We start from the raw sequence: 23,865 nt of genomic DNA on the forward strand, positions 1-23,865 counted from the left end.
AGGAAAATTTACGAATGAATCTAGCACCGAATACCTTAAATACATCATATTAGCTTCCCTTTGAAAGGAAATGACGTTTGGAGTACGAAAAAAAATGTGTACTCACTTTTCTTTTGCGATAACTAAAGCACCTTTTCACACAACGCCAACTCAACATGAAACGCCAACTTCATATTGATATTTCGATGGGTTAAAGAAGTTTATCTCTTGGTTTAGGAGTATTTATGGTGCAATTTAACCTTGCTTGATGGAAATAGGCAGTTAGAACCCCGACCTTACTGACCGATGCAGTTTTATTGGGCCTGGAAGCGTTTGTTGCGTAGAAGCAACATACGGTCCGAGAGGGTTAATTGAATCTTCTAGAGAGCACGCACGACTTCGGTTGGGTGAACATTTCGATCGTGCCGTGTTGAACGAACGCTCGTCAATACGCTGAATAACACCACCGCCAATTTTATTATTTCTTTACCTGCAAGATTATTTTCGAAATTTTCAATCTATCGTAAAATTTATTCAGCTTTATTTTTAGAGCACAACTCTTCCTATTCGCAGTTATTCTATAATGCGAGATAAAAGTCTGTAAACGTAAGACTTGGGGTTTGCCGAAAATTTTCCAATTTTTCCTGAAGTTTTTTAACATGTGCAAATATTTTTTTCACCAGCATGCACAGACTCTAAATTTTCGGTGCATGTGTGATGAAAAATACTATTTTCTAATATCTATTTTCCACAATCTGTTATCATATCGAAATTCGGGAAGGAAAAAAAACAAACTTTTTCTCCAACTGTCAATACCCCTTCAGTTTTTAACTTGACAGCATTTTAAAGAAACTCAAGTTATCTCAATGCAGTTTTTGATCAACGGAGCGTATCGTTTGGAGAGTAATGTTGGTTTGATTGAAAAAAAAAAAATTTTCATATTCTTTGGGCTTTGTCAAATGGTACTCCTTTTCCATTGTTTTTTCAATATTATTCTGATTATGGGGAAAAAGCTATTTGAGATTAGAACGTTTTGTCGAAAAGATCGGGATAACTATGTCTCCTTAAATTTCTCAGTAATGAAGGCCAATCGCATGGAATAATTAGATACATTTTTCAATTGACTAAAATTTTCTCACTTATGTGTTGACTTGATAGTTCTGGGATGACGTTCAATTATTTTACAAATTTCGCACGGTTTCGTGTTTTTACAGGGTGGACAATATTTCTTTCCTACGAATTTCTCAAAAAATTTGACCAACTCTCCGAGATTCTTCAACATGAGAGTAGATATACAAATTTTAGTTGTCTTCTTCGATAATCTCAGAGAGTTGATCAAATTATGAGAAACTCGTAGGGGAGAACTTATGATTTTCAAAGATTGTAATTACTCATTCCACATTATCGAGGAATGCTCAATTGGCGTATGCGAAGTCAGCTTATGTCGATGATGCTAATAAAACATACCCTTCCTATACATTTAACCAAAAAAATATGGCTTCGAACCGAAAATGTGCATATTATTTCACGACACGTGTTCGATCTTGACTCGTCCTTGCAGCCTGTTTCAAGTGCGCAGTAACATATATATTTGCGATTGGTTAAGCACGTTTATATCGATATTGTTGTCCGAGATGATTATTTACATTTTCAGTTAAAAATACGACGAATTATAAATCAGCATCTCCTTATGGAGACGACCATGATATTTTTTATTATCGACGGTATAGCACAATCAATTCTAAATATAAATATGATTTTTGTGGAAACATGATCCTGCATTTACGAAATCGGTTGTATAGAGTTTTGAGGAATAAAATATTTGACTGAATCAGCCTTTTCGCTGGAAAAAGTTTGGTTTTCAAAATCAAAAACGACTGAACAAATATATCATGATTCGATGTTTGTGATTTTATAAAATTTCGATATTTTGTTCTTTACATATAGATGTAAAAATGGATTTAATCGTGTGGTTTGAAAGAATAAGATTTTCGGTTAACAGCTTTTAAATGTTGATTTCACTTTAATGTATTATATCAATAGATTTGAAACGCTAAAGCCTAACGTCCATTAAAAAATTAGTTTATGTTGTTCAATATTTCTTAAAGTATTTTCGTTACATGAGAAAACGCTGCCAAATAATCTATTGTTTGCAAAATATAAGATATTTTCCAGTTTTCCTAATGAACGAGCGAGAACAGTCACTGAGTATTGCAATACGTAGTAAATAGCAATACAATGTAATACAGTGTGATGAAGAAACAAGAGTATCTTTCAAACAATTGATGAGTTAGCTTAGGATTAATACTAAACAGTTATGTGAAGGCGATAATTCATTATAGAAACAGGACATAAGAATGCCTAGCTCGCATTAATTCAAAATATTTATCGAAAACACAAAACTGAAATTAGATATTTTTTCATGATATTAATATTGAAAACTCATGTTCTTTGTAACTAAAAATCATAAACATTGATGTGCGAGCTTTGTAATTCAGTGTTAGTGACTTAGAAGAGAGCTTTCAGAGTATCTTCCAAAGAAAACGGTTCAGTGGTTGGAGAAAAGCGTGATACAACATGGCCCTCCTTGTCAATAACAAATTTGGAGAAATTCCATTTAATTTCATCAGTGAGGAATCCGCCAGATTGTTTTTTTAGCCATTTCCACACCGGATGAGCATTGTCGCCATTAACATCAACTTTTTGGAACAAGTCAAATTGAACATTGTACTTTTTGACAAAATTCAAAATATCTGCTGAAGTTCCAGGCTCTTGGTTAGCAAATTGATTAGATGGGAAAGCTAGAACTTTCAAACCCTTTGACGGACCATATTTCTCGTACAGAGCTTCCAATTGTCTGTAGTTTGTTTCCGTTAATCCACAATTGCTTGCCACATTGACCACAACCAGAACGTGTCCTCGATATTTATCTAACGAAACGTTTTTGCCGTTTATGTCATTTGCTTGAAATTGATAAATGGTAGTAGCTTTTTCCCAGTCAACGTCCTGATTGAACTTGGCGGTGCTTGTACCCACAATATTTTGACAGTCATCGGATTTTTCGCTGGAGCAATTTTCTGTCGATACGCTCAATGACACCAAAGTCAATATTATTATTCCTTGACCTGCAAGATTTTGTTACAAAGGTCAATGACAAAATTAAAAGTATTTCTGGAAATTGCCATACTTTTTATATGTATAAAGCTGAGATAAAGAACAAAATTTGAAAATTCCTTTCCCCTTAACAGTTGATTTATTTAAATATGTTAATGTAACTTTTTAACTGTACCATTTATATCTTTTAAATTATTGAGGACTCGAAAATAATGCACGCATTTTTAATAAAAAATAATTTTAGACCCACAACAGAGAAATGGTAGAACGAAAATAAATGTTTGGTTAAGAACATACTTCAAAGGAATAAGGAAAGAATAAACAATTCAAAAATTTTGAAAACACGCTAAATCATCTGATCTGGTCATCGTATCTTTCTTTGAAACATGCTTTGTGACAACACAAAGCGGTTTGAGCTCGGTGAAAACACAATTGAAAAACGTCAGTGTCGAATTGTACGCGATTCTGTTTTCGAGTTTCGATGAAAACCTAATCACGGCAAACAATGAAATCTGAATTTAAAAGTTCAGAATTAAAACATCTAAAACGAAACCTTACATGCACAAACTGCACCAGAGTGTACGATCATAAAAGGCTAAATAACTGGACAATAATAAAGATTGGAAGAAAAATGAATATTTCTTACCCCACATGATCGAAGAGGTCTCGTGGCGTTCAAAAATCAGAGAATCGATTTTGAACAACGGTTATAAGAGATTGATTCTTTCAAGAGTTTCAAAAGTTTCGATGCGACGATTGTTTCGCCACAACTCAGTCAAAATGCAGCGAAGAATGGTCACAACGTCGCAGTTCCCTTCGTATATATATATATGAATACGGTGCTAGAATATGAACTTTGGACTGGTCGAAACGAGACTCGGGGTAATCTTTTTGTACTAGTATGGGTTAAATCTTCTTGACCTTGCCCGTAAAGCCGGTTTCAAGTGCGCGAAACTTGTCTTTGTCTATGGTCAGTAAGAATTTCTACCGCATACCGGCATTTTTATTCACAAGGATTCTGCAAGTTTTTCAAACATAAAAATCGCCAACCACCAGCATCTTCGAATGAAGGTCATATTTTTTTTCACTATAGAAGGATGATTTGTTCCTAAAAATAAATAAAACCATACTGGAAACCTGATGCCGCAAGGTCAATGAATTCGGGAATACGCATATATGAAAACATCGTTGACGAACTCAAGATGCTCAAATAAGATAATAATCAAGGACGAGGCCATTCGACACCATACGATTTCGTCGACAAAGCATTTATTCTGCTGTTCTGCACCAATAATAGTCTCGGATGTACTTTTACGAAATCCATTCCGATATTAGAAATTTTCATATATTGATATATTTCAATTTTTTTAAATTATAAGTAAAATGAATAATTAATCTTTCAACAGAAACTTGAAAATGGAAAAGTATTAACTTGTGTTTCATATGACGCGCTGCCTGAACGCACGCATTGCATGCATGAAAACTGGCGGCCATGTTGAATCTCGATATATACATCGTCGTATATATCGTATACACCCATTTTTTTTATACTCATTGAGCGGGTCGAGCGGGTTTTTCAAAATTCTCCGTACTTGTAAACTTGCAGACGAAATAAAAACTGTTGAACCACGACAAATATCAACTGTATGATGGAATTCGTTAGATTTTATTTTCTTTTCATGTAGAGTTTAGATAAAACCTCATATCGTTATTCTCGATCAATGGATTTGACAAAAAATGTATAGCAATCACATTAGTGATGAATGGGATTTAGTAAAGATTTATTTGAAATCTCATTCATCGCGACAAACATCTGATCGGTTGACTATTATTTAATACGCACAAAAAATTGGAACACAATGAGTGACAATTTTTCTTAAATCATCGATTTTCTGACGATGACGAAAGTTCGAAATATCGCCATTTCGTTATTACAAAGCAAGTTTATCATTCATCACCACTATTCTCATACGAATATCATTGGACTTTTTTTCACTGCTTATAAATAATAATATTACAAATGACATACAAACGCACAAAACTATGCAATGAGAAAACTTGTTAAATAAATATGACAAACATGACCACCCTCATTTAATCAGGCAAATTGCTGGAAACTCAATCGACAATATTACATGAAAACAAACATGAAAAACGAAATAAAGAAAAAAAAATAGTGTGAAAAAAAAAGTAACTTTTTTCGTCATAAAAATGGTAACGCGCGCAACATATTTATCATAGAGTATTGTTTCTGTTCTTTGACCAAATCACACACCGGTAAGTCAACATATCGACGAAACGTTTAAATTAACTATCATTTTTTTATCGCGACACTTGTAATTTTCGATTTTTTGTTGTTGTTATTTGTTGTTTTTTTTCCGAATCTTGTACAGATATTTATTCAAACACACATTCACTCATCACTTCGCTACAGTCCTTAAATATATTCTCTCCTTTCTCGTATCCCACGCTGATTTATCGATGCTATTACAAGATTCTCTCAAGCGATGCATTCTCGAGCCTTAAATCAGCTGATTTTGATATATGGGTAGATTTACCGCCGAACAAAATTCCATTAAAAATCACAACATATCTTTCATCGCTTCCACACAATGAGGTGAAATAGGTTTTATACACTGAGACTTCTCATCACGTTATCAATCTCATTACCCATTATTCATAGTTATTAATTATTACGCGTATAAATTATAAACCACGGGTTATTTCTTACTGATTTTCATTTCTTTTCTTCAGACAAGCATTCCTTCGTCTTAGGTTTCCATTACTGTTGTTGCTCAATATGTATTCAATAAAAACGACTTAGTTGTAAATCCATCCGCTATGAAAGTTTATTCTCATATCAATATTTTTCCCTTATTCCACGTGGCATTTTTTTATATCGACTTTCTTTTCCATTTTTCTCTCTCCCTCGCTCTCTTTCTTACTCTCTCTCTCTCTCTCTGTATCTTCACAATTGAAAATCTGTTTAAAGGATAAATGTTTTCCTGAATTACCATCCCGTGGAAATTCTACGTTTAAGCCCTCAATTATCTTCTCACTTAAGGATTAGATTTGCGACGATGAAAGTCTCTGAATCGAAGATATGGATAGCAACGCGGTTTTCACTGGGGAAGAATCAACCGATGAATAGATGCTTGTTTATCAAGAAAATTATTCAAAAGTGACAAATGCTCTTCCATCGAATTCTTTTGCTTCGTTTGGTTTCTTGTTAAAAAATGTTTTAGAATGTGTGCGCATTCCGACAAATTCCACAACCTAGAGCAAATTCTTCACCGGTCGGTGGATGTTTGACGTGTAATGGACACTCGTCGCCCTCGAGCTGTTTTCCTTTTGGCCCTAAAGAAAGATATCAAGAGGTTTAAAATTCGATTATGAAAATTTAAGTTCTAATTTAGCTCATTGCGACTATATTCTTCTACATTCTGATTTTATTCTCTATGATGTTTATGTGTTATTCTATGATCAAAATTTTTGATGAACGATTTCAAATATATTAAAAATTTTCCTTCAATTCGAATGAAAAAACAAGACTTTTTTCATTGAGTTTACTACAAAAATAATCAAAGTTATCAAGAGTTATTGAACTCTGGAGAAAAAATTAATGTGTGATCTGTAAAGATAAAATATTATCGTTGAAAATGAAATTCCAAAAGAAACCTCAATTTTGAAAATTAGAGTTCAGAGAACAAAGAAAAACAAATGAAGTATTATCACCAGCAGGACACGATGGTAATTCGCTTTTTGGTATAGTCGTGACACGTTGAAAATCGTCGTGGCATGGATTGCAGAAGTGAGTTGTACCGAAGCAGAAGAAGACTGCCGTTGAGCAACAATAACGACACTTGTACTCGAGAAAGTCAGCTCCGTGCTTTGGACACATCTGAGCCCTTGCCACGTCGCTGCAACCACCGCATACCAGTTCAGTGGGATCGAACGATTCACCACCGATTTGAGCATCGCATCTAGCCTCTCCACCATAATAAGCTTTTTGGCATTTATAACAGACATAATAGGCGTAACGATCCATTGCGTACGCAGCTGGATCTTGATAGTAACGTCCACCTACTGCTGTAACTGCATCAGCTCTGAAAGAAAAATGAACGAACTGTAGTAAAGGAAAAAAGCTGCAACTTGAAATATTTATCAATATCAAATAACAATGAAAAAACTCTTTAAGAAAAGTAACCACAATAGAGGAGGAGAGAGAATACTGATATGCAAGAAATTTCTCTACTCGATTGAAACGAATTGAATGCAAATATCTATAAAACAAAATTTCAATTTTGAGTTTTTTTGGGAGAACAGCAAAATTGGCATTAATTAATTGAGGGACACATATAGAAAGTGAAGAGTTCTGTCTTATTTAATTCTGAAACAAAAGGAATTGCTCCCGGGTTATATATTTTCGCTTCCAAAAATATTGTAGAAGTTTGAAATAATACCTGAACTGTAATAATGAATGAAATAGACATGTTACATGGAACGTGATTTCGATAGTAATTCAATGATAAAATATGGTATCCTTACTTGTGTAAACCCTCGTACTCCAATCGCATGAGTGCCTTCCTCCTAACATCAGCGTACAGTTCAAGAATGCTGATCAAATGTTCTGAAAGTGTGGGATGTTCCATGGGCACTTTGCAGATTGGGCAAAGAGAAAATCCAAAAGTGATTCTCGGGCCAGCCCACATTTTTAACAAAACGTTACGACAGCAATGAAGATGAAAAACATGGCCGCATTGAAGTTGAATGGCAGGAGCACAGGAGAGTGCTTCGGTAAAGCAGATCATGCACATGTCATCTGCATCTTGTTTGAGATCAGCACTCGGTGAACATCTGTGTAGACAAGGTAAGCAATTTTTTTCGTCTTTTACACCACCGCAAATGTGACCACAGAGATGAGTTTTGCTACAAGCATTTTTTGCATGTTCTTGACAATCGTGATCCGAGCATATATTTCCAATAGCCAATAGTCCTGTATTTCCTGTAGTTCCACAAAAACGACAAACACCCGAGGATGCACCGATCGGTTTTCTCGGCGAACCATCACGAAATTCAACCAAAGCTTTCAGCGTTCGACTATCGGCTAACGCCAAAATCCAGAATAACTTAGTTCTTCCGCAACCCTCGTGGAGATCAACTCTTATCGCCTCTTCCTCTTCTTTACAAACTTGACGTACGTGCATACGCGTACGACGATGAAGATGAAGAACTCGATCACAATCCGCACACAAATTCCCACACGCGTTGCATTGGATTATTGCCGTTGTTTCGCCGTCATCGTGATTGCTACACGTAGGCTGTCAATACAAATGAGTATTATTATTCACCTTCGAAAAAGCCAATCAAAAAACTTTTTACCTAGTGGTTCTTACTTCAACATGTTTATTATAATTAATTTCACTAGAATATTGCTTCATATTAACGTCAGAATGAATAGTCAATATGACAAAAAAATGATCAAATATTTGTTGAAAGGATTGTAAGATAACGAAAAAATCAACGCTTACCCTGGGTGGAGGTGGTTGACCATCCATCGCGTTCCATTGACCGGAGGACAGTCTTTCGACATGATCAGAATCTAAAACACACAGGGAAGATAGAGCTAGCCAAAGAGCTGGAGTACGTAAGCATTCCGTGGGATCTCTGCTTTTCTCGTCGAGCCTCGTTAAATTTAAAATGTTTTCAGCAATGGCGGCTTTCGTGACCGCAGCCCAAGCATCGGATAATTTTCCCTGTGGAAACACAAATTCACGTGAAATATCTGAAAATGGTTTATTTTTTATGAACTTTGAACGATATTTACCGAAGCCATGTCCTTCAGGAGTTGGATAATAACCTCAGCGAGTTTGCGAGTCATGCATCCTCGGAGCCACCAGCGAGGACCAATGAAGCTTTTCGGATGAATGCTCGTGGCAAGTGAGACAGTTTGAAGCGCTTTGCCATTGTTATCCTTGGCTTTTAATTTAACTTGTACGGAAAGAGCTTTGGCGATGCAGCTGAGAAAAACATCGAGAATACCGGGCGAGTGTTCGTCAAAGTCTTTGGATTGGGAGTAGCCGCTATTAGCGACAGAAACAATGCTGAAATCAGAAGGTGGGAGTCTTTCCAGGCTGACAACATTGGCCAACGTCTCGGGTTTGATTTCCGGCAATATTCTGCGTAACAAGGACGTAACTTGACGTTGAACACGCGCTGATCCAGTGTGTAAAAGACTCAAAAGATCCTTGAGCAATCCATACTGATGGGACAAATAATTTCTTCCAACCGCACTGCCACTCAAAGCCAACACCATTGACAACATTTCAAAACAATAAGTGTCAGCTGCTTTTGGTAAATCACTATTATCACTCAATAAACTATTAGCTGGTGTCGGTGAACACAACAGCGTTTCCCACTCTTCGCGCAATCTTATGCTTTCTTTCCTTATAGCTTGAACGATGTGAGTGCAGACTTGTTTTTGCAAATGCGTTAATTTGCTGCGGCTAAAAAGAATTCCGACCATGTGCTCACGAAGGTCGTGGCTGTCCTCGAGTTCGTCGTTACTCGCTTCTCCGGTTTCCATTGTTTGTTGCTGTTCTCCTTGAATCAGTTTTCCAAAGACCTGAAAGGAGATCGGTATGATGAAATCAAGAGAAATTTGAATAATTCAGAGATTCGGGAGCAAATACATTTCTTTCAAAAATAATTTCACCTGTGATGTTATCAATCGAAAGACTTTCAAAGTTTCTGCTTCACAATTCCTTTGTTGAATCGCAGCAGCGTTCAATTGTTTACCAATTTTCAAAGATTCTCCCTCGATCTCGCCCAAAACTCTTATCTGACGAACTCGTAATGAATTGTCCGGTCCTTTGAGCTCGAGACTAATGACCACGTGTCTCGAATCTGTTATCGGACAATTTATCCATCCCGCTGATCTACTCTCGATCTCCACGAGTCTCAGTTTTACCATCTCGTCAATATTTGCGCCAGAGTGGAAAGTTACGCTCGAGACTTTGTGCTAAAATTGTAATCGGAAATTATGATGAAAATGTTACTGAGGTATCACTAGTTGTTATTTATTAAGTTCTTCGTGGAACTTTCATGGCGTCTGAGTTTATTCGTATCGTTAGTGTTTATAATTTGGAAAAAAATCTACAGAAATCGCTCAGCAAAATGATTGATTTTTCTACATTACAACAACTCGAGAAACGATTAATCTACCAAAGATTTCTTTCTTACAGATTTCCTTGCACTTCGCTACAGAAAAGGCCTCGATTTCACCATGAGATAATTTTTTGGAAAAATACAATTATTCTTCGTCAATTGAATATTATAATTGGAAAAAGTTCTGAAGATATGAAAGTTTTTAACTGGAGTCCTTTCTTGAACTACTTACCGTTAAATCTCGACAATTATCAATGTGAATGTAAACCATACGAGGAATGGTATGAGCACCACAGATGAGAGTGATTGTTTTGGTTTTATTTCGATCTTCATCACCGGATTCCCAAAACGTTTCAGTCGAATTGTTGGTAAGATGACCGATCATTGCTTGTCTACTGGAGGCTTTTATTTCAATACTCGTAGTCAGGTCTTTCAGCGCTTCGACACACGTAGTTACTTGTTGTGAATAAGTAGACTGATGACTCTCGTGCATGCTTATCGTGCCATCCTCTTCTTCCTCAGAACGCGATAAAATTTTGCTTATGTTACTAAATACGTGACTACGATGAAGGAACATATGATCGGCCGAAGTGAAACGTATGCCCCAGCATCTCACAGCTGCCTGCTGTAAAGGTGATCCAGGCGGCGGCAAAAGCATCAAATCAGCAATTGTTTGTAATAATGTATGAAATGATGTCGGCAAAGGATTTGCTGCTTCGCCAGCAATTACCAAATCGCTTAAGGGATGCTCGCACACTCCTATCGTATCCTTTAAATAATAGATTTATATTAATCAATATATCAAAATTTTTCAAGGGGTTACACGCAATTAATGTATCTCAGAAGAAAAAAAAAATCAAAGTTTATCGAAGTATATCAAAATATCAATTATGTCGAATGACTATATCGATAAAAGTAAAAAGTCATTTCACATCCTTCGTGCAGCAAATACATGCGATTATATTTGCATCACAATGATGGAAGTGGCTATTTAGCCGATCAGGAATGAATAGATGCTAGACAATCGAAAAAAATTTTATAATAAAATGTCATTAGAGAAACCTTGTTTATAAAGAACATTCTAATAAATTGTTTGACAAACAGCAAAGGGAGTGATTTTACGTGTTAATAAAATCGATTAAACACACTGAAAATCTTTTGAGTTATCGTGTCAAATGCGATTCAATCTTCCCACTGTGTGTGAACTTTACCGTAATAAAAAAACACGTTTCTTCGTATTGATTTTCAGCTATGTTTTAAACTTCAAATATTGTTAAGATATCGTTATAAAATTATTAATAAAATAGTGAAAATTAATTGTTCTTCGTACATGATCATCTTTTCGTTCAGTCCTGTTGTCGTCATCATTCTCATCTAAATTTTCATGAACGACCGGCGTTAGAGATCCAACAAACCACCACAAAAGATCGTGCAGGCAAATCGGTTGCGTGACACTTCGGAGCAACCAATTAAGTGCTTGCATTGCGTAAACGCGACAGGCTGCTCTTCTCAATGCCTGTTTCATCGCCAATTGCAGATGTTGCAAATTATGCTGTTGGAGAACGAAGAGCATAACTGGTCTCATGAGTATCTCGATTCTGTCATTCGTAGGAACTTCGATCTGACTTGTGGAAACGATTGCTGATTGATCCATCGAAGGTACCAATTTTTGCAAAGCCGCTGACGGGTAGCAAAGAAGCGACGAACCCGCATCTATTTTTATAGAATAAAGAAACGAAATGACATCGAGCTTTTTAATTTTTAATGTTTCATAATTGAAAAAAAAATCTGTCGTTTTTGTCAGACACGTTACCATTGTTCATTTCACTGCTACTGTTGTTTCTTTTTCGCATCATAACGACTCGACCGTCGTTACTATTCTTGGCCCAAGGCGCACCGGTGGACATCGATACTGATCTGTGGAAAATTCCCCTCCCTTTGCCTCCATCACTATCGCTGTCACTCATATGGCATTCGGACAGTGGCTGTTGGAAAAAATAAGATATACATACATATTTAGGCACTGAACTAGCGAAAGAGGTGCAAAATTTTCTATAGCGTTTCGTTGCAATCTAAAAATATTGACCGTTCACGCGATATTCGAACGAGTAATTTAAAAAATAGTGTACGAAAGTATTTTCGGAAATGTACTAACTCTTCCATTGGCTGCAGTGAACGCGTTATTTCCGTCATAAGGACTCGGCTGACCATTTTGTCGTCTAAGAGTTTCTTCGTAATAGCGTTCTTCGCTGCTCTGTGAGTGATGAATGCCGAGTGCTTGAAGGCATTGGAAAGGTCCGGTGGGGGGAAAAGGTCCGGTAGCTTCAGGAGGGCTGTAATTTTCAGCGACGGATGATAAAGTTTGTGAGGGTCTTCTCTGTTGCTTAGGGATATTTAAACCAGACGCGCTGGACAAATCGAGCAAAAACATTGCGTTGTTTTTCATGATAACGTGTGTTTCACTGCCACTCGGGCTCCCGATGGGTGACAGAAGGCCTTTGTTAGCTGCGCCTTTTCTCCTGGTGACATTGCCAATAAGTTTTTTTCCAGCTTTGTTTTTTCTAGCTTTCAAATAATTATCACGACAAGTATCGCACATGAGATACCAGGAAGTGCCGCTAAAATCACCGTCACCGCAGTTACCGGCCCAACCGGAGAAGTAATTTCCACAGCTATTGTATCCCATGCCACCGGAATGCCAGCCACAACCGGGATGCATCATTTTCATGTGGTAAGTAACCGGATGAGGAAACATAAGACCGCACAATTCACAAGTTGTTTCGCGTTCGGTGAATCCAGTGGATGGAGCAGCACCGGGACTTTCGATGTTGGGTGAATTCGGTCCACCTTTACCGACGAATTTCCACCATTCTTTCTTCTTCCTATTACCCTTTTTGTTTTCACGTTCCTTTGGTCTTTCTTCTCGATTCTGTGACTTGTCGACAACTTGACGTTTCGACATTTTAGTAGTCATTTGTGATATTGGACTCGGTAATACGGTCTGTTGTTCAATCGCCTGTTGACAATTGTTGCTCAATTCTTCCCACAGGAATACGAGACTCTTGAGGGCTGGTGGTAAAATTGCAACAGTGTGACACTCCGGCAACGAAGTTAGTTTTCCACCGCCTTGGCACTCTTCCTTTATCGTCGAATCTTGCTTTTTACGATTTCTATTGGCGTTTGCATTCGCTGCTGATCGCGTCAGTGTTTCCAGAGTGCTTGGTTGTATATGCAAATAATGCCCAGCGTTCGTAACTTCCACCGAATGCCTCTGTCGCGCTCGTTGTTCTTTCGTTAGTTCTTCCTTTGGTTTTTCACTCGTAGCAACAACGGCTTGTCTCGTCACGACGAGAGCTCCTTGTTTCGGCAGAGTCGGATGAAATTTAAGAAAACTCGCACAAGCCATCGCGTCATGGACGATTCCTTCGTGCCATAAAAACGCAGCGAAGACGGCACGAAGACACTCAGCCACCGAAGGACTGACGGCTTCCTTCACTCTCTCTTTGCTCAGGTTCACCGGACGACTCGGATTTGGACCTTGTTGAGTATTTGCCGGCGATATCGCGCGTTTTGCTCGCGTTTTTGGTACTTTTGTGTGCTCTCTTCGCGTCGTTAATTTTGGCGAATGACGCTCTTCTTTACCGCCCGATGAACCGATGCTGAAATGACCTTTCATCGCTGTTGTCGCGCTTTCGGGGCTAGTCTGCGTCTGAGCTTGGGATACTCTTCGCGGACTGTCCTGGGAATCCTAACATCGAGATAATTGAAATAACATATTGTTAATGAAGGGAAATACATTTGTTTTCGTTTTTGCTAGCACTTTGTTCATTTCGTAATGACGCGATAAAATATTCGTCTTTACACTGCGTTCCTTCCGAGGCGTGTCTGGAGGACTGGCCACACTGCCATCCGACCTCATGTGCAATGAACTGCAGCTGGGACTAGGCGAAAGATCTCGGGTGTTTGCCGTTGTGCTGATACCACTCGGAGACTGCGACGGATCTCTCGTTAAACTGCTAACTAAGGCACTTGTGTCACTCTGTGTCGATCCTCGGCGATGGGATGTTGCGCTGTCCATCATTCCCCCTGAAACTACGAGAAAAACATTGTTTTCGTAACATTTACTCCGGAAAGCTGTATTGACACAGAGTGCCAACTGTTCTCACTAAATCTTAAGACCTGAATTGCAGAAATTTCTATTAATCCGAAATCGTCAAATATTCTATTTTTATTCAACTTATGAATAACCTTATCGATGATAAGTAATTTATGTTCATTGAAAAGTACAGCATTATTCTGAAGATTTGTTTCTTGTTTCACAAAGCATTCTAATAATAGCAGCTAATAATATAGAATGTGGATTTGATTTCAGAAACAATCTAAAAGTACCGTTATTTTCTTTTTTTTTGAAGAGGCTCTTTCGCTTATAATTAATGAAGCTCTGCAATCAGCACTCTTTCATACCGTATATGATCGAAACGATTGGGAATAAAGGAAAAACTGCAAGGTCAAATGTGTACAGGGCCACATCTCCGACAAAACAGTCGACGACGACACTTTTATTTTTTCAGTAACATAGTACTGAGAGTGAACCAAGAAAATACTGTTTTCCAAAGAACATGTGAAGGGCGAACACTTTTTTGATATATTATTACTATTTCGCTAATATATGTGAAGTGGAAGAATTTTATAATTCATCCAGAGAGGAAACCTGATTGAAAGAAAAATCATTTAAATTTTGGTTCAGAACTCGAGTTTGCGTCACTGAATGTTTTTATATTCATTTTCATTGCCATTGAGAAGTAACTTCGTTACTGCGTCTCAATCATGCAACTGAGGTACAAACGTGCGTTTTCGCATTCCCAAAAAGTGTGCGAGTTTTCACAAAAAATGTATGTAAAAGCGCTGACTTGGATTGACCGATGGAAAGATTGATAGCGAAAAAATACATGCTATCGAAATAAATCTGTGCAGAGACCTGACTTATGTATATGTATTTTTTTCGATAATTTGTGATGTATAAATATTAGTCGGTGTTTCGGTGAGGGACATAAAGTTAAAGATGTGTGTTAGCGAATAATCTTACCTAGAGGGGAGAGGCAGACACTCCGGGGGGAACCGTAGTGCAGAGGGCTGCTACCGGCACTGTCCCCCCCTCCTATCAAACTTCTCCCACCTGACAAGTTTGTTTATTAATTTTATGACATGTTCTTCTTTTCTTTATTCAGTGTGTTTTTTTTTAAAGCGTTATTAATCGACGATTCAAGCAGGCAAATGTGACAATTGTGAACTAAAGTGCAGCTGTGATGATTAGGTGCTTTGTGTCGAAATGACAAAAATTTTTCAGTATTTTGGTGCTTCATGCAACTGCAAAAAACCTGAATAAACCTCAAGATGAAGAGAGACTATTAGTGTATGTTCCCTCACTCGGGTTCAATTGTATTTTTTTTTACGTTCGCGGATTTTTCTCGTCATCTCGGGCGTTCGAAAAATAATGAAAAAACTTTTTTCTTCTCAGTACAGAAGCAACGAGTACCTGCTTGAGCGTTAGCGATGAGAGGAAAGAGGCTATTACCGGAACCGATCGGCTGACGACTGGAACCAGCTAAGAGTAACATCACTGTTTTACCATATCAAAAAAAAAATGGGACGAGCATGTTTTCTTTTTCTTAATGTAAGAACGTCTAGCGATGGGCAAATACAATAAATGATCGGTGATATGAGATTCCAAGGTTTCTTATGAGCCAAATATACATAGAGAAAAATTCTCATTTATATTTGATTGAAATGTATATGCAAATTACTGTGTTGAACACTTTTGAAACTGAAATATTCACTACTACAAAAAAAAGACTTATTACAGAGTTATAACTTGACAGTTTACGAATGAATTGTTTTGTGCTCTTCCAATTTATCATATTCTACTTCTACTTACAAAAAATTATTAACTGCTCGTGAATTGTCGTAATTCCATCATAAAAATATTGTGAACTATGTTGAAAAAAATAAAGCGACACACTAATTTTCACTAGTTTCGTTTGACATGATTTCGCGATATTGCAGCAACACAGTAACCTGTCATCAAATATTCCATCTGTGTAGGGTGGGTGCATCAGCGATTAATCGGTTACGAAAACTTTGTGTTGTGAACAGTATTTTGTAACGTTGAACGTTGAAAGATCTTTTTTATGAAGAGGTCTATACAGAACGGGAAATATTTTCTATGCATAAGCGTCCAAGGGGGCAGCGGATCTTCAGAATACAGATTCGTAAATACAGAGATAAGTTAAGATTGTACACACACATATACAAAATAAACTAGTTCAATACGCAAAAGAGCACCCACCCTATTCGCGCACCTTTATGCGACATTTTGGTTGAGCGAGTACGTACCAGGTATAGCAACCGGACTAGACGAACGGCTGAGAAATCTTGGTGACCCACCTTGTGGATTCTTCGGCGAGGAACTTCTTGACAATCTACGCGGTGTTTCCGGCGGCGTGGCGCCATTCCCGTTCGCTCGACTCTCTCCCATCGCTTTGACCAATTCTTTCACCGACACACCAACGAATTCGGAAAAATCTCTATTATATGAAAACATAAATTCAACAATCAATATCGAGCAAACTAGCAAAACGATTATCAATTATACTTTTCCGTTGGAAATAAATTCATTTTCGATCGTTAATATAATCAGCAGTACTCACCTGCCGGGTGAACTTTTCTTTTCTCCTTTATCATCGCCTCGAAGCCATTTTTGTAATACACTAAATTTTCCACCACCCTCGCGTTCTCGTTCTTTTGCCACCCGCTCCTTGGAATGTGGTTTCGTAAATTTTGGGGAAACTTCGTTTTTGTCACTCCCTGAAATAAAATTATTTGTTTCACAATTTCAATTGGTAATGCTATTATAAAGTGTTATTGTCGATATTATTAATTCAGATTGAAAAAATCACATTGAATTTTTCTAATTTCATTGACTTGAATTGATTTTAATACATTAATCCGAGTTTATCTTTTATTGATATGCAATCAACTTATTGGAATTCAATCGTTTTTTAAGTATTAGTATTAAAAGTATTAATATATTTTTATATAAAAAATTGATGTAGAAGAATTGATACGCAATTGAATAGCGACGAAAATTTTTGACAGATGAACTTGAAAATATCCACTTGTCATGAAATTTGAAGTTGAAAAAATCATTTCCTTCCCTGTTATAGAATCAAAGCCTCAGTTTTTTTTTACCTGGTGAGCCATGCTGACTGTACGAGCCGAAAACGAAGGGATTCGTGTTGTTGCCACTGTCCGCTGATCCAGCTGTGCCGGGCGCGAAATTCGGTGCTGTAAAGTTGAAACCTTCTTGACTCCCGGACGGTGTCGAAAAGTCAAAACCTTTGATGTTACCAGATGCGAATATGTTGTCACCGTTTACGGCCCTTTTATCCAACGTCCCAATATCGTTCTCTATCGTTTCAGCCTGATCGACTTTCATGTATGCTACACCGTGTTTGTTGATTGCTAATGACCAAGCTTCGCCCTCGGTATTGAAGCAATATTTCCCAGTTGATTCCTCGTCAATTCTCACCCATGTTCCCTCACCATTTACCAACTATTGAAATCAATACACTATTTTCAAAATCCGAAGCGAAACTTGTCGTTTAAAAACACGATAAGTACAAAAAGCAATTTCATCGAGAGTTTTTGAGTTCGTCCACTTTCGATGGTTCCGTTTGACAATTTACGTTATAATCATTAAAATCGATGACGGAGAAAATTCGTTATCAACCGAAAAGAAAAGCAAATTCTTATTAAGTATATTCATCCTGTTATTCTCTTTATACTAATGGAATTTCGTTGTAAAAAAGTTGAAAAAAACAGTGAGCAAATATATTCTTACGTATTCCTGAATGTTGAGAGAATCTCCGATGGCGAGCATTCCAACTGCAGCAGATTTCAAGGCCGGTCTGCTTCTGATATTGTGTCCGGAAGCTCCAGATTTTATAACAATCATCGTTCTACCACCATCGACTGTGACTGTCTTCCTCTTGCTGGAACGAGGATAGACGCTGAAATAAATCCGTATACACGATTCCAAATAATTCTACGTTTGATTAAAGAAAGTGTTCGGAATTTTCAAACTTACTCTTCGCTCAATTCGGCCCTTTTTCTCAGGCTCGTTTGTTCCTTCGTTTGTTCGGTGCTGCTTTTTGGTTCAGCAACCGGAAGTAATAGAGTTTTACCCAAATGTTGATTGTAACCTAAACACCATGCTTCTGAATGACTGCTGTGGCAGTATTTTTTTATTGTCTCAGAATTCAGCCTCAGCCATACTCCGTCATCATTGTCAATCTTTAAAGTGATCAAGAGCAAAAATAAAATTCGTGTAGCACAAACCATTAAAAAAAAAATAACATAAAAATAAAAATAAAAGCCCTAATTGTGCTGGAAGCCTTCAACTGAAATTCAGTAACAGAATCCGTATGGGAAATTAAAACGTAATTTTAGTGAAAGAGCTTCATTTGTCCAAACACAGTCAGGTCGGATTATTTCTATATACGATGAAATATTTGTTAACCTTATCAACGAATGTTACAGTCCCATGAACAGCGACAATACCAATTTGTTCACTCTGTAACGAGGGATGAGCTCGGATTCTCAAACCTGCGCTATTTTTCGCTACAAATTTTCTAAGCTTGCTCGGTTGGTGTTGAGTTTTTTTCACGATATTCTGAGTCGGTGGCTGCATCCCTTGAGGCGGTTCACGAACCTCCACTTTGTAATTCTGAAACAAATGAGACATTTATTGATAGTTAAGCGATTTTATTGTCTGTTTAAATAAGTACGGATTTGTATAAATACGATTGAACCAATTTGGATAGAAAATTTGAGGTAATAGCGAATTGTGTTAATAAGCATCATGATTTAAAAATGACTGCTGAAGTAACTCACGTCTTCCATGCTGTATCCGTCGACGCTGATCATGAAAGAGTACCATCCTACAGAAGAGGGTGTCCAGTTGGCGCTGTAACTTCCATCGCCGTTTGGTCTGACGAGCATACTCTCAGATGATCTTTTCAAAGCCGGTGAAGTGAATCTCAGTTCTTCGAACGAATAATTCTGATATGCTTTCATAATCGTTATCGCGTAGAAGCTCATTTTATTGTTAACGGTGACTTCGTATGGTACGTCAAGATTAGGTTGTGGATGACCACCGAAAGTCATTGGATCGGGTTGCGATACGCGACGAATTTTTCTTCCTTGATCGGAATCCGAAATGTCTTTCTTGTCGATGGGTACAGCTTTTACCTCGACCTTACAAATTAAATAGTTTTATCGTTAATCAAATTTTCACATTTGAGCGAGAAGAAATGAGCCGATATTTTTCTCTGCTTATTGACACGCTCCTTCGCTTCGAACTTTCCATGAAAAACACCAAATATCTACTCATTTCAGTTATCTTTTTCGACATCAGATCGACGATCGAACGAAAAATCAAATTCGAAATGAAAATGAAAGTCGGGAATCTATTGCTTTACCCTCAGTCCTGGAACGTGAACAACTTCCCCATACTGGTCTCTCGTGAGGACAGTGACAACGGCGGGCCATCCGCATTTCATGTCTTCCCGAGAATAAAGGGCTTCGCATTTTGAAGGATCGACGAAATTGTCCGGTTGAAGCCATCTGGCTAATCGCCCGCCACTTGTACCGGGTGAACAAGAAACGAAGTCCCGAAGGAATAAACGTTCGTTGGAGTGACAACTGCAAAAGTAAAGAAAACGACATTCAGAATTATTATTAGCAGGTGAATACTGGGAAATGATGATAATTGCGTTAGCATTGAGGGGATCGTTCATTTTGTCAATTTTTCCAGAGGTGTCACAGGAATTCACGTGTGACACGAATTCGAACTCCGAGATTTTTTAAAAAATAGTTTCTGATTTGTTGGCGTGAACTTCGTATAGGGTTAAATGAACGAAACAAAACGGAATATCGTTGATAATATTTTCGACTGCTTGTTACAAGTTTATCGACGGTTAAGTGTGAATAACAAAGTTTAATTTTTTTGTAAATCATGAACGATCTTATGATAAATCATTACACATTCACACACAGGCACGTATACACATAGCTATACACGAGTGATAATGGTCTGGTATCGTTTAAAAACGAGTTTTCCCTCGGCTGGTCGATGCCCCTAATTGGTACTCAGCAGCATGAGGAGATCTTGGATCGAATACGATCTGGGATCTGGCTAGGTAGATCTGGTATCGAGCCAGAGGACAATGCACCAGCGGGCGCAGAAATCACGATAGAAACTGTCGTCCACAATTCTCAACGTTACTGCTTAGTTTTTCTTTTCGCCCCCTCTCATTTTCTTGTTCTCGCTCGTACTATACAAGACGCAAACTTGGCCCTAATAAGGAGCAATCCCATTGCTACAGCCAACTTTCTTTGTCGCATATAACTCCGCAAGTACTCAATAAATTTTCGTCCGAAGGACATTTGCTCGAGAAAATGACGGGATTAAAAAGAGATTACACGCGGAGAAAACGAGGCCGAAAATTCTACAGTGTCTACTAGGGTGGCGCAAAAAAATCAACTATTTTTTTTTTCAGGGTCTCCTATGAAAATATGTTAATTTATCATGTTTCAAGAGCCCCCTCCAAAAATCAGCTCAAAAAAAATTTTCTTAAAGGTCGCTCAAGATTTTAAAAATTCCAAAAATAGTCAAAATTTGACTTTTTTTATTTCAAAAATGTTTTTGCTCAATACATCGAAATTTTGTACCGAAAAAACCAATGAGTTTCTGAAATTTTCAACTCAAAATATTCAGTTTAAAAGGTCGCTCAATATTCATTTTAATTTTTATATACTTAAATTTTATTGTTTCGAGCGACCTTTAAATATTCATATTGATTATCAATTTGAATTTTGAGTTCCAATTAGTAAGATAATCGATGAAAATGCACTACGAAACGGATGAAAAATCGTATATAACAATGTAGGTAATAGACCAGATACACGGAAATTTTTTTACCGGCTTAGCAAACCGTGTTTGAGCCTGCGCTAAAGCATGCTTTCATTAAATTATAAAGTACTTGTTCGCAAACAACAATTCGAAGTATTTTGTTGGTAAAATCTACTTGATAATTATTACAACAAATTGTTCAAAACATCACTCAGTATTGTACCAAATTCACTCATTATGAGAGTCAATAAATGTTTTGATTGAACAGGCATGCTCTATTCATAATTACATTTTCTCTGCTAACTAGTTCTCGTAATTGTTTGAATTGTTTAAATAAAAATATCGACCTATTGTAAAATCATACCTTGTTACGTCAGATTTTTCCTCCATCTTATTGTGTATTTCTAACCATTGTCTTACTTATTGAAAGTGAAAATTAAAATGAATAATTGATATAAATATTTAAAGGTCTCTCGAAGCATCAAAAGCAAAGCATATAAAAGATGAAATTAATTATGAGCGACCTTTTAAAATGAATATTTTGAGTTGAAAATTTCAGAAACTCATTGGTTTTTTCTGGACAATATTTCGGTGTATCGAGCAAAAAAATTTTTTAAATAAAAAAAATTCAAATTTCGACTATTTTTGGAATTTTTAAAAATCTTGAGCGACCTTTAAAAATTTGTTTGTTGACTTGATTTTTGGAGGGGGCTCTTGAAACATGATAAATTAAAACATATTTTCATAGGAGACGCTGAAAAAAAAATAGTCGATTTTTTTGCGCCACCCTAGTATATACGTATTGGATTGCAGCATTAATTCGAAGAGCAGTAATAAGAATTGTTCTATAGTAAAAAGACCAATAATCATACCTTTTATTCAGAAGACTCAAGAGTCTTTTTCTCTATAAGCATAGTAAAAATGTTTTCAGTCACTTCAAATGTTTATATTGTAAAGTATGCTCGAGCAACTTTGAAAAAAAAATTATATCTATGATAAAATGTCACACGTATTCGGTGTGTATATTCGTGTATTTATCATAGAATTTACTATGCTGACAGTCGAAATTTGTGATTCACAATACATTTCCACTCATCAGTAAATGTTAGTCTGACATGATGAATAACACTCGAAAACAAAACGAAATATAGTTCTCGCGTTTATCACTTTTTGCTATCCACATAAAGCTGTTTAGAATTGAAGGGACGAAAAATGAGAAAATTAAAAAAATACTATGCCGTTTGTAATCAGTGCCTGAATACTTAAAAAACTCTTGAAAAATAATATATTTTTCACTGTACAAAACGAATCCGTTTTCCCCGTTTGTATAGCGCCTGACGAATAAAAATTAGCAAAACATTGCGAAATTTGAGAAAAATCAATTACAAAGTAGAAAAGGCGAAGATTTCTGAGGTTCAATGAACAAAACGAGATGCATAATTAACGATCATTCTGGTGGCGAACTGTATGACTCGGAGGTTCAAGCAACTCCCCAAGTTATAGTAGTATTTTGTTATACAGAGAGGTATAAAGTAGTTCTATAGAATAGTCGACTTTTACGGCAAGATACCCGCGAGCACGTACACGGAACACGCTGAAGCGCACCTTGGTGATCCCGTGGGAAATTTGGTCGACGGCTGCAGGGAACGGACTGCTCGCACTCGCCGAGAGAGCAGAACGTTATGCGCGTCGGTCACTTGAACTGATCCCGCGACGAAACGGGAGTCACTTCCTCGTGATCTCTATACCATGCCACAATCCACATGAGATTTAGATCTCTTCGACTTCTGTCTGTAGATGTATATACGAAATATTATAAATGGAAAAGGCCCGTGAGTCATCACACGCGCATTTATTCTCCATTTCTTATGTGTCGCACTAACGAATCCATAATTAGCCCATTACAGAAATTCAGTTGTGACGATAAAAGTAATGGAGTTCGGAGATCGCTGAGTATCCGAAAAATGCGGAAAAATGCCTAGTTTCTCTCACATTTTTCGATTCTTGTCACAATTCAATGAAAAATTTTTTTTATTTGGAAATCTTCGAGTCGAATCACGGCCGCAACGAAACGTCAAATTTGTCGTGTATTTGAAGTGTTTGGACGATTGGACGATCAAAAGAATCGGTGTGCAGCCAAATAAGGGGCACACATGCACGAATTTTCTTTTGTCCGTTAAATCGTGCATCGAATCTCAAGCATATACGAGAACATCGGAATACATATGCGGCGACTGCGTATACAAACGGAGAACTTGGTCAAGGCTGATCGTTGCTACCAGAAGAGCTACGCAACTCACGATCTTTCGAATGTGCCGAAAGATCGGTGAGAATTTGATCGTGGGGACATTTTTTCGTGCATACTTTTCCTCGATGTTGACCAGACCCAGAAAAGTTTTCACTCGGGGAGCTTGAGAACGATGGTTTGAGGCAGAGAGACCTGTTACTACTCATCATTTATATAACGCTTGAGACAAAAGTCGTTTCTCTCCAAAATCAAGATCGATAACTTTCGTCACCGATTTTCCATTGAAATTTATTTAAAAAGTACTCAAGAAAACCCCAATTCCAAAATGTATAACTTTCGCGCGATGAAACGTTTGTCGACGTGTTTATGTATTTGCATTTTTCTA

General features: G+C 37.2%; 2 protein-coding genes across 4 annotated transcripts in view; both read right to left on the bottom strand.

The window, feature by feature from the left end:
• Window positions 1-489: 489 nt before the first annotated feature.
• Window positions 490-4,517, bottom strand: LOC122417361 (probable phospholipid hydroperoxide glutathione peroxidase). The gene is made up of 2 exons (XM_043430809.1): window positions 3,740-4,517; window positions 490-3,104 (listed from the first exon to the last, which is right to left on the bottom strand). The coding sequence occupies exons 1-2, from the start codon at window positions 3,744-3,746 to the stop codon at window positions 2,488-2,490; spliced, it is 624 nt and encodes a 207-aa protein (XP_043286744.1). The 5' UTR covers window positions 3,747-4,517; the 3' UTR covers window positions 490-2,487.
• A 214-nt stretch (window positions 4,518-4,731) lies between these two features.
• hiw (highwire) overlaps window positions 4,732-23,865 on the bottom strand; it is a 199,817-nt gene continuing 180,683 nt past the window's right edge. The window contains exons 22-42 of one of the 3 annotated variants that reach the window (XM_043430800.1): window positions 19,800-20,022; window positions 19,213-19,575; window positions 18,839-19,045; window positions 18,407-18,612; window positions 18,161-18,329; window positions 17,509-17,872; window positions 16,968-17,124; window positions 16,654-16,844; window positions 15,797-15,865; window positions 15,347-15,436; window positions 14,123-14,352; window positions 12,416-14,008; window positions 12,074-12,245; window positions 11,591-11,973; window positions 10,493-11,029; window positions 9,809-10,114; window positions 8,921-9,718; window positions 8,625-8,849; window positions 7,642-8,414; window positions 6,829-7,199; window positions 4,732-6,450 (exon numbers count right to left, since the gene is read on the bottom strand). In XM_043430800.1, the coding sequence (XP_043286735.1) occupies window positions 6,335-6,450; window positions 6,829-7,199; window positions 7,642-8,414; window positions 8,625-8,849; window positions 8,921-9,718; window positions 9,809-10,114; window positions 10,493-11,029; window positions 11,591-11,973; window positions 12,074-12,245; window positions 12,416-14,008; window positions 14,123-14,352; window positions 15,347-15,436; window positions 15,797-15,865; window positions 16,654-16,844; window positions 16,968-17,124; window positions 17,509-17,872; window positions 18,161-18,329; window positions 18,407-18,612; window positions 18,839-19,045; window positions 19,213-19,575; window positions 19,800-20,022 (7,543 nt within the window). In that variant the 3' untranslated portion in view covers window positions 4,732-6,334. The remainder of the gene's footprint in view (window positions 6,451-6,828; window positions 7,200-7,641; window positions 8,415-8,624; window positions 8,850-8,920; window positions 9,719-9,808; window positions 10,115-10,492; window positions 11,030-11,590; window positions 11,974-12,073; window positions 12,246-12,415; window positions 14,009-14,122; window positions 14,353-15,346; window positions 15,437-15,796; window positions 15,866-16,653; window positions 16,845-16,967; window positions 17,125-17,508; window positions 17,873-18,160; window positions 18,330-18,406; window positions 18,613-18,838; window positions 19,046-19,212; window positions 19,576-19,799; window positions 20,023-23,865) is intronic. The other 2 variants (XM_043430802.1, XM_043430801.1) reach the window with 2 other exon arrangements.

This window comes from Venturia canescens, chromosome 10 (genome assembly GCF_019457755.1).
Source record: "Venturia canescens isolate UGA chromosome 10, ASM1945775v1, whole genome shotgun sequence".
NCBI lineage: Eukaryota > Metazoa > Arthropoda > Insecta > Hymenoptera > Ichneumonidae > Venturia > Venturia canescens.